The sequence below is a fragment of the Amphiura filiformis genome, chromosome 6 (genome assembly GCF_039555335.1).
Source record: "Amphiura filiformis chromosome 6, Afil_fr2py, whole genome shotgun sequence".
Classification (NCBI taxonomy): domain Eukaryota; kingdom Metazoa; phylum Echinodermata; class Ophiuroidea; order Amphilepidida; family Amphiuridae; genus Amphiura; species Amphiura filiformis.
The window spans coordinates 32,669,432-32,690,685 of NC_092633.1; the positions used below are offsets into that span (position 1 = coordinate 32,669,432).

Consider the following 21,254-nt stretch of genomic DNA (forward strand, 5'->3'; position numbering starts at 1 on the left):
GAACTGACCGCTTACAGTTGGTTTTTGCGGAATATCAATTTTAAACGACTTATTTTCTCAAAAAAAGGAGTTATTTTCATTGTCCTCATAATATTATCTTGCCAATGATATGATGTTGTCCGAGCAATATACAGGGTGTCCCAAAAAAGAGGCCCCTCATTGCGCCCTCTTTTTCTCCTATTTCTGAAAATCTAATCAAATATATTTTGGTATGTAAAAAAAACGTTGAGTCGTTAGCTTTAATAAACCAAAACAATTTTATCAATCGGTTCACAACTTTTGAAGATATGTTCTTTTAAAGAAATGTACCCGTTTTTCACTCTGTCCACGAGAAGGTTTGGCTACTTCAAAGATTGAAAACGAGTACACATACCATGCGTGAATATCAAACATTCCTCAATGATAACTTTATAAAATAAATGGAATGGGCTTTACCGGTGGGTTTTGGGCAATGGATTTTGTTAATAGTGTAATTAATTTGTGGGTAAAATGGATGCCGAATGGGACTTCTTTTGCTTTACTTGCAATTACTTATTTTTTCTTGGTTATTTATGCCTTTTTTGTTTTATTATGTTTCTTACTTTCTTACTTTGTTGTTTCTTGATTTCTTTTTTATTTACAGCATAAGTCATTTCTCTTTTTAGGATAAAAGGTAGCCCTAAAGGAGTTTGGTTTGTCTTTGGTTCTTCTGAACTGAGTTTACTGTGCTGCTCTGTCCTCTACCTGGTTGCCTCCTGGCCTTGGCGAATACAGGTTTCAGCCCTGGTCCTCATTACGTCAATTGCGTTGCGTACCATCCTTTTGCGCCGGATACTTGCGAATGCATTCAGTAATACGTTTGGGAAAATCTTAGATTTTGCCACAAAGGAAAAAAAGTGGTGTGAGGTCTGGTGATCGTGCAGGCCACTCCACAGCATGAGCCACCCCAACCACTCTGTTTGCTATCCGTGGACAGAGTGAAAAACGGGTACCTTTATTCAAAAGGGCATATCTTCAAAAGTTGTGAGCCGATTGAAATAATTGTTTTGGTTTATTAAAGCTAACGATTAAAGGTTTCTTTACATACCAAAATATATTTAATCAACTTTTCAGAAATAGGAGAAAAAGAGGGCGCAATGAGGGGCCTCTTTTTTGGGGGGACACCCTGTATAATGCCCTTTAAATAGATTTGACTCGTATAATTTATACTGTTTTTTAAACATAAATTCAATTTAATATATAATTAATATATAAGTATAATTATAATTTCGTATTTTTGTATTATATATATACAGTATTATATAATAGCATAGCTATAGATGAAGTAAGTGATAAGTGTATGTTATAATAATATAGGCCTATTAAGGTATCGTTTTTGTTCAAATTCAGAGCCTTAGATACTAACGATAGCAATCTATAATATATCGACTGTACCAATTCATTTTGAATTAAGATGGACTTTGTAAGCAGTATGAGCTCGTCTTACATCGATATCTAAGTAACAAAAACTTTGAAAACTAAGACATGTAACAACCCAAAACTCCCATTTACACCTTCCTCTGAGAGAAACGTCTGAATCACCTGCAATTTACAGTAAGATCATATCATAGGAGAAATTCGTCTCAATCACCTGCAATTTACAGTACACTGTAATACACTGGGTAAAAAAAACCAGTTGGGTAAATTCTACCCAACATCGGGTCATTTTCAGTAATTTACCCGACGTAGGGTAAAATGTTATCCAACATTGGAAATTTTACCTAACTTGGTTAATACCTACCCAAGTTGGGTAAAATTACAATTTTACACAACCGCCGGGTACCATATGAACAACCCTCGTGGGTTGGGTAAGGATTGTTGTCCAATATTTGGTAACATTTTCCCAACGTTGGGTAAGTTACTGAAATAACCCGATGTTGGGTAAAATTTACCCAATCTTGGGTAAAACCTTACCAACCCCGGTTTTTACCCAGTGTTCTAACAGTGTAAATCATGATATCATGAGAGAAACTCTAGAGTCTCAACCACCAGCAATTTACAGTAAGATCATGTTATCATGATCAACATGTACTTTGACGAACATGGTGTCGTCACGAATATAATCTAATGTCTTCAATGTGTTGAGTGGCACAAACTTCTGTGTCCCAAAACTGGCATTTCGTTCACCAAGCGGTCGTCCAAGGAATGGTTTGTTTTCCTTGCATACGTTAGGTTTGATTGTGTAAGAGACGTTTCGACGTGCCGATGGATCTTGACACTGGTCGATCAAAGTGAAGGTACAGCGATGGCAAAATGGCCAGGGTAAGAGAGCATCGTATTCTCCTCGACAGATGCAGATGAAAATGGACATGAAGTGGCCCTTTGCTGTAAATAGAATAAATTGATTATTTAATTAATTGGCCAGAAAGGTGCAAAGAAAGAAGGAAAGTCAATTTAGTGAAATTTGACTTCAACAGTTGAAGGAAAGACAATGTATTTAGAGAGTGACAAATAACACACCAAGAAAATGAAATAAAAACTAAGATAGCACGAATACTAGTATACGAAATCCAAAAAAGATCTCATTAATATCGCAGGTGTTCCGCATGGGTCATTCCTCGGCCCTGCAGTGACGGACGGCAGTTAACCATTCAGTGTACCTATCACTATTATCGTTACATTTAGTCGTTGCACTTAACTTGATGTACCAAACTTAATTACCTTTTCCATCACCATTAAGACAAAGTGATACGGCCAACTTGTAGCCATGTCTGCTTGTCATAAATGGCGGGCTAAATATGGTAATTTTCTTGCCGGTTCTCGCTTCTTGCATCCTCTCGGCGTATCTGTCAATCTTCCAGACGAGTTGTGATCCGTAAAGCTTCTCAAGATCGAGCACTTTCTGTACGCATTTATTCAAAGAATCCTGGAAAGAAATCAAAATGTTTTACACTATGTTACCATATGCAAATTAAGTTCGTTAGAGTTTAAAGAGTTTGAATTTATTGTTAGATGTGAGGTATTTATCGCCACGTATATCAAGTTATGTATTGCACATGCCCCCATTGGCCAGCCCATTTAGATCTCGCATCATGCTCGGGACCATGTCCCACATAACCTTGAAGCCTCTCTGGGGCACTCTCTTCTGCTATACTCTTTGATTTTGGTAGACTATCCTGGATTCTATTAGTAGAACGTAGAACAGCTCAATGAGAAATATTGAGACAAACAAAAAAAGAAGCTAAAATGACCCAAAGGAGTATGCTTTATGCTTCAGAATAGGTTCATATGCCCATATTCCAATTTCAAACGTTGATGTGCTAGTTACCGACCTTGTTGTTGACCAATGTTTCGTGATGTTTATCAATCAGCGTTCGTTGTTTTCCAATGTAACTGCATAAGTGGTTAAGATGATCAACTGGCTCATCCTGTGTGTGCTTCGTCATCCGGTGTCGCTCGCACTGAAATCAGGAGAAAAATCGTTGAATACATTCGGCCTTTTATTTTTACAAATATCATAATATCATCTGATGAGGTTGCTGCTTACAATAATTCATAATCACACTCATACGTTTATACATTTCACTATAGTATCATTGCGTTCTAGCTAAAAAGTCGTCAATAACCCCAGACTATGACTAAAATACTCAGTCATGGTAGGGGGGGGGGGTCTTGGGTTACGGGAAGCATTGCCACGCAGACTTTGGATGCTGACTTTCTGACTTATAGGTCTACCTGTCTTCAATAATAACCCCCACCCACCAATATACCAAAATCGCTGAAAAGGTACCCCCCCCAAAAAAAACCCACGTGGCATGCACATCCGCGATTCCCCGTACACCTTCAACATGTGACAACCAAATACCTCAGACAAGGGCACTTCCTGGAAAGCTGGACTGCACCAGATGACACATCTGGGTCAAGATTGCCTATGGCTCTATATGAGGGGTACTAAAGTGTTCATGTTCAGCGACAGGGAAAGAATTCATGGAGAACTAAAACTGTCAAGAACAATTTCTGAAAACTTAAGAAGACCTGTAGCCTAATTTATTTTATATAAATATGATCAATTCAATTTCAGTTCATCATTTTACCTTGTATTCGCATCCCATTTCATTGAAAGGGCATGGAATCTTTGCTTTCGGACATTCTGTGTCAATATGAAGTTTCACCTGCAACAAATAATATAAAATGTCATTATCTTCACTTCACTTCACTTCATCGTAAAAAGAGAAACATTTTGATACTTAAAGAATTTCAACTTCAATGTATTTATCTCTTGAACTTCGCTCACATTGCACCGCTACGATATTAAATTAAAGGGGCATTTCGTGATCCACAGCCTCATCCCCCCTCCCCACTTTTCACAAAAGAGTTGAGATTTTTATACCACTGGAAACCTTTGACTACATTAATGTTTATGTTCAAACAATTTCTTGCAGATTAATTCGTTTAGCAAAAATCGTTAAATTTGTATTTCGTTCTGGTACACCAGAGTACACCCGAACGAAATTACAACACATCAGCTTATTGAAGCAGTGTAATACACATAATCATGCATAACTCGCAAACGCAAAATCGGAATCAACTGAAATTTGGGAATAAGCTTTTTCGTGGATAAGTACTGAAAATGTCATAAAAAGAGGATGGTAAGATCACGAAAATACTCTTTTGAGCAGATATGCACTAAAAGTGCAGACGAGACGCAAGAGTAAATTTAGATTACGAATTGGCACTTTCGAGTGCATTCTTTGGTAGAATCATAGTGAATCAAACGAATAGTATTATAGGCCTAGAGAGGCCTATCAATCAATTCATTAGTATCTATATTATAGTACCCACCTCTCCACGCGGTATTTCAGTCAATTTGCAGCCATTAGGACAAGGCACTGGGAACTTCTTACAGGCATTCATGTGCGCAATCTCATCTTTATAAAACACCGTCTCAGTACAGAACTCACACGTGACCATTCGTTTCGTACAGTCTTCGCTGGTATGTTGCTTCAGAAAACGTCTTTCAAATTTGGCGCCACAAAGGTTGGGACATTCCAATTCTAAGAAGGTACAGTTCTCTTGATGGTCCTGTGTGAATGTGAAAATGGAAATGGTTAGTATTGACGACGATAGTTTCGTTAAATGGCAGTGTTGGAGGACTCGGGACTCGGACTCGCTCGGACTCGAGTCCGGACTCGAGTCCTTTTTTCAAGGACTCGGACTCGGACTTGGACTCGGGAGCTAAGGACTTGGACTCGGACTCGGACCCCAAGGACTCGGGGACTCGGCTCCGAGTCCTCCTCGAGTCCGGCAAAATAGGGTCTTTTTAGGTCTTTTATTTTTGTTCATTGTAAACTTCCACTTGATCAATGATCACATCACATGATTAATCTAAGTAATTTTGCATGCAAATAAATTCAGTTTGTAAATAAATGTACAACCAAAAAGCAAGATTGTTTTCAGTTATAGGCCTATCTTTAATTGGTTAAATGGATTTTAATCATGATCATTTGTTTTGATATGACTGCTTTGTTAGATGCAAATCTAGAATGTATATAAAAACCTTGGGGCACTCAAGTTAAGTTTTGGTAGGTGTGTGTGTCCGGTGCCAAACTTGGGAGCTAAGAACTGATTTGGGGGAAAATACGGGCTTGATGAACTGAAATTTCAACATTTTTGTGGAGGTCTGTGAACTAAAATTGGGCGAAATTATAGGCTTTGGAGCTAACAAATTCAAAATGTTTCCAAATTTGAGCTGAAGAGCTACAATTTTCAGAGTGTTAGTCTTAATGAACTGGAGCATGATGCAAATGGGGATCTTAAGGAACTGCAGGAGAGTTTGGAAAAGGGACTCTTGACCGCCGCACATACCCGTACCACCTTTACACAGTGGCGTAGCGTCATGGGGGCACGGGGTCGATGGCAAAATTTCGAAAATCCCATAGTAAAAGTGCCAAAAAATGGCTTGTGCCCCCCCCCCTCTCCATCAGACCCGGTGCCCCGGCCCCCTCCTCAATATGATGACCCACGCTACGCCACTGCCTTTACATGTTAGTCCCTCACCCCCGGAATAATACTGCATAGGCCTACAGCCAGAACCAACACCCCTTCGTTTGGCACCTGAAGTTTGGTAGTGATGTCATATTGCATCTTTTGCCTCTTTAAAACACAAGCCTAATAAGTTAACTGTGAGTCTGTGATACTCTGTTTCCAAGGTATGCTATCTAAGGGGCTGAGCAAAAATTGTGATCATGGGGGGAAGGGAAAATTGGGGGGAAGAATTTTTCTGGCCGGGTGGAACTAATATTTGGCAAACCGAGAGGGGGGACAAATAATTTTTGGCACATATGGGGCACCTTTCAAAGAAAACGCTTATAGAAAACAGTACAGAAACGTTTACATATATGCAAATTTTCCTGCTCGCTGCGCTCGCATTATATATCTAAACTACAGGATCTCAAAAAATGGCATGTGCAAAGATTTATGGCAGGCCGGGGGGAAGCAATTTTTGGCAGGGCGAGAGGGGATAAGCATTTTTTTGCTAATTCATCCCTCCCCAGGCTCTGCATAATTAGTGCACAGCCCCAAAACAATTCTAGGCATGCTAGGTGGGACAAGCAAATTATGTATTTACAAGAAAATAATATAGAACTAAAATCCTGGTTAAGTATAGGCCTATGTTGATAAAGTATTGGTGAAAACCCAGATGCTTGAATTTGATACATAAGGACTCGGACTCGGACTCGGACTCGAACGTTCAGGACTCGGACTCGGACTCGGACATCAGAAATTGGCAGGGACTCGGACTCGGACTTGGACTCAGACACCAAGGACTCGGACTCGGACTCGGACTCGGATGACGAGGACTCGACTACAACACTGTTAAATGGTCGATGGCGAACATGGAAGATTTCAGAAAGTATGCAGAATCTTTTAATAGACCTCTGTGGCAGAATCACGGATGTTTTAATGGACCTCTGTGGCAGAATCACGGATGTTTTAATGGACCTCTGTAGCAGAATCACAGATCTTTTAATGGACCTCTATGGTAGAATCACAGATCTTTTAATGGACCTCTGTGGCAGAATCACAGATCTTTTAATAGACCTCTGTGGCAGAATCACAGATCCTTTAATGGACCTCTGTGGCAGAATCACAGATCTTTTAATGGACCTCTGTGGCAGTATCACAGATCTTTTAATAGACCTCTGTGGCAGAATCACAGATCTTTTAAAGGACCTCTGTGGCAGAATCACAGATCTTTTAATGGACCTCTATGGTAGAATCACAGACCTTTTAATGGACCTCTGTGGCAGAATCACAGATCTTTTAATAGACCTCTGTGGCAGAATCACAGATCCTTTAATGGACCTCTGTGGCAGAATCACAGATCTTTTAATGGACCTCTGTGGCAGTATCACAGATCTTTTAATAGACCTCTGTGGCAGAATCACAGATCTTTTAATGGACCTCCGTGGCAGAATCACAGATCTTTTAATAGACCTCTGTGGCAGTATTACAGATCTTTTAATGGACCTCTGTGGCAGTATCACAGATCTTTTAATGGACCTCTGTGGCAGTATCACAGATCTTTTAATAGACCTCTGTGGCAGAATCACAGATCTTTTAATGGACCTCTGTGGCAGTATCACAGATCTTTTAATAGACCTCTGTGGCAGAATCACAGATCTTTTAATGGACCTCCGTGGCAGAATCACAGATCTTTTAATAGACCTCTGTGGCAGTATTACAGATCTTTTAATGGACCTCTGTGGCAGTATCACAGATCTTTTAATCAAGTTCAAGTTCAAGTTCAAGTTTATTTCACCATCATATCATAATAATATTATATACAGTAACAAAAGGTTGAGAAAACGATGGTAGGACAATCACAAGAGCAAAGCTCGAAAGACGTGATTGCCCTCAGTGACAAAAACAAAAAGACGCCTCCAGACAACAGACAAGGACGGGGGTGAAAAACGACAGACTGACAGGACTAGTGCAGACAGACAAAGACGTTGGCAATGACAATCATGACATATAAAAAGTCAATGAGAAATGTAAAAGTAAGTGTCTTAACTTACAGTACAATGATACAATTTTATGATAAATGACATTATTGAATACAATAAATTTATGAGTATAAACAAATCAAGTAATCTTTGTAACTGCGTTTAAAAGAATTAGGAGACAAGGCAATTTTGATATCATCGGGGATGGCATTCCAGAGCAATGGACCTTGCCTTCTAATGGTATTTCTAGCCAAATCATATTTGAATATTGAAGGACGAAACAAACTCGATGAACGAGTGGAATAATTGTGGATGGCCATATTTTTAACAAAATAATTGGCAAAATTACAAGGCATGTTGTTAATACTGAAATTATACATAAATAAAGCTTTGATAAGTTTATGAATATCAAAAATATTCAAGGTATTTAGCTGAGAAAATAAAGGTGATGTGTGGGCCAGCCACGTAGAGTTGGTACATAATCTGATAATTCTCTTTTGTTTAACAAAAATAGAGTTCAAATTACAGTTGTTAGGATCTGCCCAAATTATATTGCAGTAGTTTAAATGAGGTAGAACTAATGTATTGTACAAGGTAAATAACGTATTACACGAAAGAATATGCTTAAGACGATACAGAATTCCACTATACCTTGAAACAATATTGGTAACATAAGAATTATGATCATACCAAGTCAGAGATTCGTCAAGAATAACACCCAAAAATTTAGTACGAGTTACTTTCATAAGTTCATTGGCATCAATAAATATATGTGTATTGTGATATGTGCGATTGCTATGACGGTTTTAAACATAATATAATTCGTTTTTGAACATTAAGGGACAACTTGTTAGCTTTGAACCAGACAGAAATATTAATTAATTCATTATTAACAGAACAGATAAGTTCATCAAGGTTCGGATTGGACATAATAGCATTTGTATCATCTGCATAGATAAAAAAAGACAAATCTTTCGAAGAATATACAATATCATTGAGGAAAATAATAAAAGAAGGGGACCCAATACAGAACCTTGGGGAACACCGCAATGAACAGTACTTAAATGAGATTTACAATTATTGAACACAACATATTGTTTTCTGTTTGTAAGGTAACTCATGAACCACTCCAAGGCCTTTCCACGTACTCCATAATGGCGAAGTTTCTCAATGAGAATATCATGATTGATCGTATCGAAAGCCTTGGAGAGGTCCAGGAATATACCCAATGTATGGTGACCTTTATCAAGATGAGAAACGATCATATTGTATGCCTCTAAGACAGCCATGTAGGAAGAATAATTTGTTCTAAAACCAAATTGACTTTGATGAAGTAATAAATGATATGTTAGAAAATTATAAAGTCTCTTATGAATAATACGCTCAAATATCTTTGAAAACACAGGAAGGATTGAAATTGGGCGATAATTGTTACATAAATTGGAGTCGCCAGCTTTAAAAATAGGACCACTTTAGCGTGCTTAAGCTCATCTGGAAAAATTCCAGTAGAAATGGACAAATTAAATATGTGAACCAACGGAGAAGCAATCAGGTGCTTAACAGCTTTAACAATATCAGGTCTAATTTCATCATAGCCAGGACTAGCACCAGATCTAAGAGAAGCACAGATTTTGATAACTTCATTTGTATCCGTAGGTGTGAGAAATAGTGAATTCTGTGGAGAAGGAATTTTATTCAAAAATTGATCAAAAGGAACGTGTGTAGAAGGAATATTTTAGCTAACTTAGGACCAATGTTGGTGAAGAAATCATTAAAACCATTGGCAATCATGCTAGGATCAGTTGTTGGAATGTTATTTATATTAAAACAATCTGGAAAAGGTTGCTTACGCTTCCTTCCTAAAAGATCATTTAAAATTTTCCAGGTTTGTTTGAGATCATGCTTGTGGTCACTGAGTAGATTACAATAATACATTTTCTTAGAATTACGAATTAGACTGGTAAGAGTATTTCTATAATTTACTAGTAAACGCTTATTAGCATCTGTTGGAGAAGATTTGAATTTACGATACAGCTTGTCCTTACGTTTGATGGATGTTAAAATAGCAGTTGTGATCCATGGACCTCTGTGGCAGAATCACAGATCTTTTAATGGACCTCCGTGGCAGAATCACAGATCTTTTAATGGACCTCCGTGGCAGAATCACATGCACAGATGTTTTAATGGACCTCCGTGGCAGAATCACAGATCTTTTAATTGACCTCCGTGGCAGAATCACAGATCTTTTAATGGACCTCCGTGGCAGATTCACAGATCTTTTAATGGACCTCTGTGGCAGAATCACAGATCTTTTAATGGACATCTGTGGCAGAATCACAGATCTTTTAATGGAACTCTGTGGCAGAATCACAGATACAAAAGCAATGTGTTTTTATACAACTTGTAGGACACCGCGCTGTTAGTATAATTATTCAGAACAGCTGAATAGTTGATTCCACAGGGTTCTACTCTCTTAAATTGCCCGATTGAATATTCAATCAAAAAGATTGAATATTTAAAAATATAGGTTTTCCCGTCCAATTTCAAACTTTGGTCGTTCAGTTTAGTATAAGTGTCATTCGTTTTCGCGCAAGATTGAATGATCGCAACGAATCCCGATTTCTTTTTCGCATTATTAGCAATCGATTTCATTTTAGTTCAATGAAATTAATGTATGATCAGAACAATTCATTATTGTGAATTCAGTTTCGTTCTTGAATGTTTCAATTTCACCATTAGACGTCGAATTTAAAGAAATATGCAATCTATTTCGCCATAGATGCATGAGGGACTGCAAAATGTTGTTAATTCGATTTTCAATTTCATGCATTGACAATCTAATTAGCGAAAAGGAATTCAATTTGAAATTATGCGGATTTTTAAGTATATTGACATAGGCCTATATATACGTCTACGTTGCAGCCGAGCAGAAACAAGGTGAGTAGTCCTATGTAACACAGAATAAACACACAAATGTTTTAATGGGTATTGCTTGTAATGAGAAGTATACTTCAGTATTCATTTATATAAACGCATTAATGCTTGCAACTACGAATACGAATGTAACATGTTAATATTGTTTTAACACCCGAATGTGTTAAGCGATATTTTAACGCTTAACACATTCGGGTGTTAAAAATATTATAACACTTTAACATGTTAATCTTCACGTTTCCGGAACGTTTCCAGGATTTCCGCTTAACACATTCGGGTGTTAAAAATATTATAACACTTCAACATGTTAATCTTCACGTTTCCGGCACGTTTCCAGGATTTCATGTGTTTATGATTGAACACTCACTATTCACCTTCATTGCATAAGTTATTAACATGTTCAAATGTATTTGCAGACACCGAAAAAAAAATTAATAAAAATGTTATATATACTATAGGCCTATATATAAATTTTCACACAATGAAATGGACAAGAAATGCATGGGTCTATATTAATTAATCAAACAGGTTGTGATGTGAAGGATATGTTTACAAGTCGACTGCAAAATATGCTTAGCTATTTAATTTCTGGATGTTGTTTTGATTGTGTTCATTCAGTTTTTATTCTACATTACATTTTATACAATTAAAAATACAAAGATTTAAAAAGACCGATCGTAGGAAGTAGCATTAACTTAAAGGAAGAGTTTTATATATTTTATATGATTTACGAGGCCTATATCCATCAGGTAATTTAAGCATAATATACTTTAAACTATGTTTTTCCTTCACATTTAATATAGCAACATGCTTGTTTGCACAATGTTGACGTACATTTAATATTAAAAATACGAAGATTTAAAAAAGATCTATCGTAAGAAAAAGTAGCATTAACTTAAAGGAAAAGTTTCATTATATTTTTATAATTTATATGATTAACTAGACTGAGCTTGATTGAACTATGGGACATACATCACTTTATGGTTTCTGATCTAAACCGGGAAAATGCTTTTAAATATTATGATTATTTATAATTCATTTTTCATTCGTTTTACTAGGCCTATGCATACGGCAATTTTAAACATTACTTAAAAATATGTTTTCCCTTCACATTTAATATAGCAACGTGCTTGTTTGAACAATGTTGACGATACATGTATCTAATGTTCAATATAAACACGATAAATAGCATTTTATATTTGAACCATTGTAAAATATTTAAGAACTTCTGGATTTGATTTTGCACTTTGCGAATTCGATTGAACATTTTTCCATTTTGTTTCCGCATATATGAATTTGTATTTCCAAATAGGCTCTGAATTCAAGGCCACGTGAATTTGGCTGCACAATTTGTGAAATTTGCTGCACAATGTGCGAAATTGGGTGCACTATTTAGAATTTTGAATGCGTATTAAATGAAATAGATTGCACATTTGCTAAATTGAAATCGAGAATGTAAGCGTTCATTCAATTTCGCGCGAAAAGGAATGACACTTATACTAAACTGAACGACCAAAGTTTGAAATTGGACGGGAAAACCTATATTTTGCCGTCCCGAATTAGGAACAAATCGTTTTCGACAGTATTTCAGTCGGTGATTTGAATTTCCACACTTTTTTTTCAATCAGAAGTGATTCTCAATCTTTTAGAGTGGTTAAAGTTAGGTGCAAATCTTTTTCGATTGAATTGTCAATAGAAAGGATTGATTTTCATTGTCTAATAATCTTTTACCGTCCCGAATTAGGGGCAAATCCTTAAGTGCGCTTCAGACTCGAGTATTGTACGTACAATATTGTATGTACAATATGTACGTTATTTAATCTATTGCCATTCTATTTCCAGTAATGTTTAAGTTCTAACGAATGTTTGATGACGAAAAATCGATTAATATGTTACAAAAAAAGATTATTCACTCTAAAAAGGTTGAAATCTCATTCATAACATATGCCATTTGGCAGTACATAATTTATAAGTAACACATTGGATAGTGAAATCAGTCTACAAAAAAAAATTAAAAAGAGAGTCAAACCAAAAAACGTTTCAATCTATTTTTCACTCTATTTAGATTGATTCCTACATCATCAATCGTTACAAGATTCAAATATTTCAATCGGCCAATTAAAGGGAGTATAAAATGTTAAAAATAAAAAAACATGTACTGGATTACATTCTTTATTTACTTGCTTTTCATTATAAACAAAGGAAAGTAAGCAAACAAAGAAAAACTCGAAAATAAGAAAAATGGAAAGAAATAAGATTTAACTGAGTGTCATTTTGGGCGGTTGGCGATGCCTTTATAGTGTCATAATAATTATTGGTAATTTCTAGAAATCGTTTGCATTGTTTCAAGGTGCTGTCACTTAATTGTTCCCATTTTACCTTGTTTTCGTTGAGAATGCCTTCCCATTCGCAGCCTTTCTTGTGATTTGGACAACATATTGCAATTTGACCGATCTCGTTGCCAAATGCCGTGTCTACGTACACCTGTAAGATATAACATAAAACGTGATTTACATTTTTATACAGTAAAATCAATTCCTTTTATCATTGTTATTATCATCATCATCTGATCATCATCATCATTATCGTCATCATAGTTATCATCATTTTGTCACCATTATCATCGTCATCATCATCATCATTATTGACATCGTCAACATCAACAACATTATAATTATCGTGTAAATTCTGGAGTGATTTTTATGAGCAACCCCAGGATGAGGTAAACTCACTATACCATCAATGAATTGGCAAGTGGCCGGTGTGGTCGGTGGTTCCATGAAATAATCTCAAACGACGAGTTACAAAATGAATTGTTAATCTTACCTTGTCTCTCGACACTGGAGCATTTGGACACAAGGGACATCGTGGTGATACCCTAGGAAGAAATTGTATGAACAAAAATTAATATGTTGTGAATAGCCGCTATTTGAAGCTAAGAGTAAGAAAAGAATGAAATTTAACTACGATTTCTGTACCTTGGTTCAAACTATACCATCTTCTCTCTATTGTGTAATTTCATCCGCACTTGTTCTTACACGTAGTTGATATTTGACATATTGCTTTGGTGAACATATCCCGGATTCATATTGTTATATCCGATTTTAGACAGGTCCTTCTTTTTTTCCTCAAATTGATCAACAATTAAAAGATGGTTATTGGTTTTAGATTTAGAGCCAAAATGTGTTTTTCTTTTTAAGGTTTACTAAGTTTAGAACCGTCTGTGTTTATTGATCAATTCGTGGAATGGAAAGCAAATGTACAAAATATTTCAGTCTCTGAATAGTGTGACTTTAAAATTACCTTAAATTGTTCCACTACAAAGCAGTATTTATTACTTAGTTTTGCTCTTTAAAAAATATTAATTAAAGTAAGAGCTTCAAAGTTTGAAATCCACTATCTCCAATTATCTTGTTCCAGTGTATAACCATAATTTATACTCATTACTTACGTTTCACTAGTATGTAGGCCTAATCATATTGAATCATGTTTATACCTCGTAATTACGGTAATTACTCATCATCATACTTTAGTTAATCTTCAAATTACATAGCCATACTCCTCATTACTTTTAAGTTTTTTACGTTTTTTCTTTCTTAATCATTATTGACATCGTCAACAAAGTGTGATTACTTAAGAAAGAAAACATAACTGAAAATAAAGACCGCGTGCAAAGTTTTTAAATGTCGCAATTTTGAGCATTATTTTTTCATCTAAAAATGTGCAAATACGGTTTTGTTGTTGTTGTTGTTGTTGGTCTGCTTTGTATTATTACTTTATTCCTTCCACCTTTTTTCTCCTTCCCGTATTACGTCCCCTGCAGGTACAGGTCTGGAGCGCGATCCTTACACATCGCGTCCTCTACATGTGTGGGTCTCTGTGGGTCTGCGTAAATGCTGAATAGGAACCAATCACATTTTCACCGTTTTTTAAGCATCTTAATTAACCCATTGCCGATTTTGGCGAAATAATTTTCGTAGGCCTATATCATGTTTCGTTATGTTATAGAAAATGCCTTTTTGATGTTCATATGTAATACAGAAATAAATCCATAACATTTCGCAAATTATAGAAGGCCTGTAAGGTAATTGTCATCCTCTTATCTTAGACAAACAAGTAGGCCTACCGTCGGATCCGTAGCGGTCGCTGCGGGACAAGGAATTCAATTTTGCAGTGTTGGTGTCTTTGAAGCAGGTTCAAGCTTCAAGTTTGACCCCTATTTTGACCTGTAACCCCTCTGTGAGCTTAACCTTTGAGGGCACTCAAAAGGGTATTTCCATCCACACCAAAAAAATCAAAATTTGAAAAATTGTGTTCGGAAACCAATTTTGGACACTTTTGATGTCCAAACGATTTTCGGGAAAAACGCGTCATGACATCGAAATTGTTTGGACACCGATTCCGGACACTTGATGTCCAAACGATTTTCGGGAAAAAAGCAGCTTGACATCAAAAGTGTTCGGAAACCGATTTCGGACACTTTTGATGTCCAAACGATTTTCGGGAAAAAAGCGTCTTGACATCAAAAGTGTTCGGAAACCGATTTCGGACACGTTTGATGTCCAAACGATTTTCGGGAAGAAAGCGTCTTGACATCGAAAGTGTTCGGAAACCGATTTCGGACACTTTTGATGTCCAAACGATTTTCGGAAAAAAAGCGTCTTGACATCAAAAGTGTTCGGAAACCGATTTCGTACACTTTTCATGTCCAAACGATTTTCGGAAAAAAGCGTCTTGACATCGAAAGTGTTCGGAAACCGATTTCGACACTTTTGATGTCCACACGATTTTCGGAAAAAAGCGCCTTGACATCAAGTGTTAAATCCCTAATTTCCTTAATTCTTGTCAATTTCCTTAATTCACCAGAATTTCCCTTAATTATCTTCAATTCCCTTAACTTCCTCAATGTTCCCAATTTCCCCTCAATTTCCCCTCATTTTCCCAAATTTCCCTTAAATTCCCTCTATTTTCCCAAATTTCCCTTAATTCACCTGAATTTCCCTGAATTTCCCTTACTTCTCCTCAATTTTCCCAAATTTCCCTTAATTCCCTCAATTTTCCCCAATTTCCTTAATTGCCCACAAAATCAATTAATTCACCTGAATTTCCCTTAATTCCCCCAAAATTGCCCTTAATTTCCCCCATTCCCCTCAATTTCCCTCATGTTCCCCACTTTTCCCAAATTTCCCTTAATTGCCTTATAGGCCCTCTCCCTCACCAAGTAGTACCATAGCCATGCGACAAACGATGTTGACGTAACAGCATTTTTTAGAAATTGTTGAAAATCGTGTATATGCCCCTTTAATGACCTAATTAGCATATTTCGGGACGAAACTCTTTTCCAGTATAGGGCCGGTACTTGTCTTCCCCCTCACCAAGTACCATAGCCATGCAACAAACGATGTTGACGTAACAGCATTTTTAGAAATTGTTGAAAATCGTGTATAGGCCTATGCCCCTTTAATGACCTAATTAGCATATTTCGGGACGAAACTCTTTTCCAGTATAGGGCCGGTACCTGGCTTCCCCCTCACCAAGTACCATAGCCATGCGACAAACGATGTTGACATAACAGCATTTTTTAGAAATTGTTGAAAATCGTGTAATGCCCCTTTAATGACCTAATTAGCATATTTCGGGACGAAACTCTTTTCCAGTATGGGGCCGGTACCTGGCTTCCCCCTCACCAAGTACCATAGCCATGCGACAAACGATGTTGACGTAACAGCATTTTTTAGAAATTGTTGAAAATCGTGTAATGCCCCTTTAATGACCTACATGTAATTAGCATATTTCGGGACGAAACTCTTTTCCAGTATGGGGCCGGTATAGGCCCTCCCCCTCACCAAGTAGGTACCATAGCCAATAGCCATGCGACAAACGATGTTGACGTAACAGCACCTTTTAGCGTTTGTTACTAACGGACTAACGGACGGACTAACGGACGCACGGACTAACGGAGAGACATGGTGACTTATAGAGCTGCTACCCGCAGCTAAAAAGATATATTAGGAAATTTTATATTAAACATTTTCTGGAAGCGGGAGGATATGCCTAAGTCTGGCTTTCACAATTTTTTTTGACTGATGATGATGAAAGTTCTTCCATAATTAGCGTATTACATGGTGCTTGTTGCTAAACTGACAAAATAACATATTTAGATGGTACAAAAACGTATTTATTAACATGTACCACATTCGCAACTATAGTAACTTTTTCCTACTATCGTTTTTTACTCTAAAAACCTGTTTAAAACATGCATGGTTAATTTATGATGGCAGACCGGATCTCTACTGGAGACGTTTTGACCAAACTCTTCTTGTGAATCGAATGCTTTTGCATATTTTATCAATTACCATAGCTACTAATGTATTTTATCATTTGATGCGAATAACGCCATCTGTGCAATGAAACAATTTCTCTCAGTATTCTTATTTCTTATTCATACTATATCGTCACAATGACCATAACAACATTGTTCATTGGTTTAGTGATCTACTCCCAATTCCAGAAAAAACAGCACTTTTGGGATTCAAAAATATTATCAAGTTCTGCCAAATGAAACATAGCTCAAGTCTAATCATTAAGTTAATACTAACTGGAGATAAAAAAAAGTTCACAATTTTAATAATAAAAAAACCCAAAAACATGCATTTTCAGTATGTTTTCTGACAATCGAGTCACAAAAATCAAAGACTTGGAACAAGGCTATTAAGGGGTACTACACCCATTGATTTTTTTTGCATTTTTTTGCATTTTGTGAAGAAATTACAAAACAAAATTGGACAAAGTGGTATGCAAAATGAAGGGGCAAATCTTCTCGTTTTATTGGTGGCATCGGTATCAATGTAGCTTACATGCTTTTGAAGATAGAAGCCAAAAGGAGGTACATCACTGATGATTTAAATTCACTTCATTTTGGAAAGCTTACTATCAACGGATTTCGTTAAAATTTTGGATATGTGTTGTTAACACATTAGGGAAATAATGTTGATATGTAAAATGGGAATAAGTGGTCCCTGATTTCTTTTATGAATTCCTGAACTTGGTGCTCCACAACTATCAAAAAACGAACCGGTTAAAATGCTTCTATTTTCAATGTCGAGCTATATTTTGTATTTTGAACTTGCGACACTATGTCACTGAAACTTAATTAAGCCATAGGTAACAGGTTACCAAAACCACACTACAGCAATGTTGAAAAAGATTGTATTTTTTGTCACCTATACCACCATATTAGGTAGTTTCCCGTAAGCTTCATTTTTGTGATTTTGGTAACTATTTTATATTTATTTGCCCAATCCAACTCAACTAGGCAATCTAAATTGTACTCACCATTTACATCCCAAGGTATTTTAGTATATCCACCTCACACATTTCCATTATATATCCAGTAACAGACAAAATATCAAAATTGATGCCTCATTATGACATGTATGATATCCACAGACTATCACATGTATTCAAAATGGATGCCTGAATTTGACCTGAACCAATTGACCTATAACCTGACCTTTGGTGACCTTATAGCCTTTTTTAATCTCTTTTCCTAACAACATATTCAGTGATATTATAGAAGATACATACACGGTGTAGTATTGAATTGTCTATGTGGAAGAGATTAGGCCTATTTAATTTATTCAGTGTTATAATCAGTGAGTAGGCCTACATTTCTATAGATAGTATAACAAAGGATTTAATGTATTCTATTCATGTATTCTACTTGGACATGTTCAATAGAATAAATTAAATGGTTTGTTATGAAACACACATCTCAGTTACCAGGATACAGTAAAAAAAAAAAAATATATAGGGCTAAAATGATTTTCTAAAATGCTTTAAAACCACTTTTTATGTAGAGATATTTTATAAGTTCAGGACATGAGATGATGAACATATTTATATACTTCATAAATTTGCAACAAAAAAAAGAAGATGGGTACTGATGAAAATCAGGGTATTAAATCGCCTTAAGTATTCAAAATTCTGAGGTTATGCCGAAATTTTGCTCTAATTGTTCACTTGTTTTGTGTTACTTTAATTAAATGATTTGTTATAAGAAACATGTCTTTTACAAAAATTGAATAAATTGCATAAATTGAAATTAGACTTCATACAAGTCTTTAGTCTTGATTGTCATAGCATGTGAAAAACACCTAAAATGCAAGTTTTTGGTCCTTAATTCATAATTGGCCAATTAGTGAAATTTAACATTTATTGCCAATGAATAATTAGGATTAATCTGGGTTTCATTTGGCAACAGTTGATAGTATTTTTTAAAACTGATAGGCCTAAATAAAATAATTTGCGATAAGAAGAATGAATATAGGCTAAACTTCCTATGCAAAAACAGAAATGTTATACTTCTTATAATCTTTCTCACGTGAAAATAATGCAAATAATTGATTGATTAGCAAAAAATAAAAAAATCTGGTGTACTCTTGAGATTTCCTTGAAATAGTTTGTAAGAAATCGTCAGTTTAATATTTGATCAAATGCATGGTTCGAACTTTTGAATTGAATGAAGATGATGGATTTCGATTTGATCTGCCCCTTTTCTATGGTGTACATGACGGATAGACTCCGTCTATTCTATGAAGGAGTACCTTGCTAAATCGTCTTTAAATATTTTGGTGTGCACTTTTAAAAAGGTCTGTAGTCAAAGTTGACAAGATTCCTAGTAAGATTAAGAATAAGATCTCTCCTAGTTCCAGAAATCACGTCAAATTTGACTAAATCCCTGTCAAATTCGACACTATTCGGGTCACATTTGACTCAATTTGAATTATTTCTGATCAAATTTCACAAGAAATCTCTTATTTGACTATGAATCTAATGATATTGACTAGACCTTAGCTTACCTGAGTAAATCTGATAAACATGATGAGCAGCATCTGTGTCCACACTCTTCAAACTGCACAGGATAACGCAGAACCTGGTTACACACCACACACAGGTACTTATCATCAACTGCTTCATCCCAAAAGATAACCTCCAAACCTGAAAATGTAAACTTGGGTTCTGCGTTCTCGGCTGCGGTACCCGAACCGTTGCTGGCACTAGATCGCTGAGAGGTTCCGGATCCCTTTCTTGATGTTGTTTCTGGATGAAGTTCTTCTTCTCCACCTTCCTCTTCTAGTTCTTCATCCTCCCTTCCATCTTCTTCCAGAGGTGCAATGTCGTTAAGGGCTTCTTCGTACTCATCGTATTCATCATATTCTTCTTTTTCAGGCATCTTGGTAAGTTTGATAAAGCGCAGTCAATGTACAGAATATTACAAACTGGCAATAAATGGTCGATATGTTCTTGAAGTACAATTGAAAAACAACCATGAGGCTACATTGTACGACTGTAGAGAAGACCTGCTATACAATGACGCATGTTGAGACGAACAATTAAAACACGGCAAGCTATGATATATGTTTGGTAATCAGCTAAAATTACTGAATAAAATCCTGCAAATCGTTGAAGACTCGAATAAGAGGTAGAAATATATTTTTTCCAACTGCCTTTCACACAATTTTCCTTTGGTATGCGACTGAGAATACGTGTTGCCGTCACTGATGTTATTTATTTTTCAACTCCCTTCCACGGTAACTTCTGGAAGGTTTTGTTCCACGCATCTTACAATCAATATTATACCACCATTTCTTTTATTGTCACTTATAAATAACATATGACTATCGATATGAATACATATATGAAATTATTATGCAAACCTAAATTTGACCAATAAATCGATTGTTTTAACTGTTTCTACACGACTCACAAGCCGGGCTCACAAGCGTCTAAATTGGAAGGTCGGAAAAGGAGCTCTTGAGTTTGTTTCGAATAAAATCATCATGTGATAATTAGTTTATTAACATTTTGGGCATAATGTTGTGATTGCCGGAGACTTCCTTGAAACTAATGCAAACTACGTCGGAGCATTTTTAATTTTTAAAAAGGTTCGTTTCTCAATGGAATTTGTATTTTATGAAGGTTGAATAAAATAAAACAAAATTTTTTAAAAAGCCCCATGCCCCTCACGAAAATATGGGGTAAACTCCAGGAGGGGGTAAATCCATAATCAGAGATCCATAATACAGGGGACAAATGCTTGGATTACTGTAAAATGTATATCAAACTATCCGTCATGTCACGGATCAAACAAATGTATAGTTGCTACTATCTACGACTTATGGTCTATACGGAGATAAGACAAAATGTGTCAAATGTCAAATATCAATCACACAGGGTCAAAAATTAAAAATGCTCCGACGTAGTTTACATTAGTTTCAAGGAAGTCTCAGGCAATCACAACATTATGCCTAAAATGTTAGAAAACTAATTACCACATGATGATTTTATTTGAAA

The 21,254-nt window shown here is 36.1% G+C and overlaps 1 protein-coding gene across 1 annotated transcript; it reads right to left on the reverse strand.

Annotated features, from left to right (window-relative positions):
- Nucleotides 1-1,344: 1,344 nt before the first annotated feature.
- On the reverse strand, nt 1,345-20,642 carry LOC140155296 (TNF receptor-associated factor 4-like). Its single transcript, XM_072178072.1, has 8 exons — nt 19,760-20,642; nt 13,725-13,776; nt 13,278-13,382; nt 4,801-5,040; nt 4,053-4,130; nt 3,291-3,419; nt 2,680-2,884; nt 1,345-2,343 (listed from the first exon to the last, which is right to left on the reverse strand). Exons 1-8 carry the CDS (start codon nt 20,131-20,133, stop codon nt 2,015-2,017), a joined length of 1,512 nt encoding a protein of 503 aa, XP_072034173.1. The 5' UTR covers nt 20,134-20,642; the 3' UTR covers nt 1,345-2,014.
- Nucleotides 20,643-21,254: the final 612 nt, after the last annotated feature.

What these genes read in the sequence shown, in the direction of transcription:
- LOC140155296 (XM_072178072.1), bottom strand. Translation starts at nt 20,133, where the DNA reads ATGCCTGAAAAAGAAGAATATGATGAATACGATGAGTACGAAGAAGCC. An exon ending in CTCCAGTGTCGAGAGACAAG is followed by an intron (nt 13,383 to 13,724) that starts GTAAGATTAACA and finishes TATATCTTACAG; the next exon opens with GTGTACGTAGACACGGCATT. An exon ending in CTGAAATACCGCGTGGAGAG is followed by an intron (nt 4,131 to 4,800) that starts GTGGGTACTATA and finishes TATTTGTTGCAG; the next exon opens with GTGAAACTTCATATTGACAC.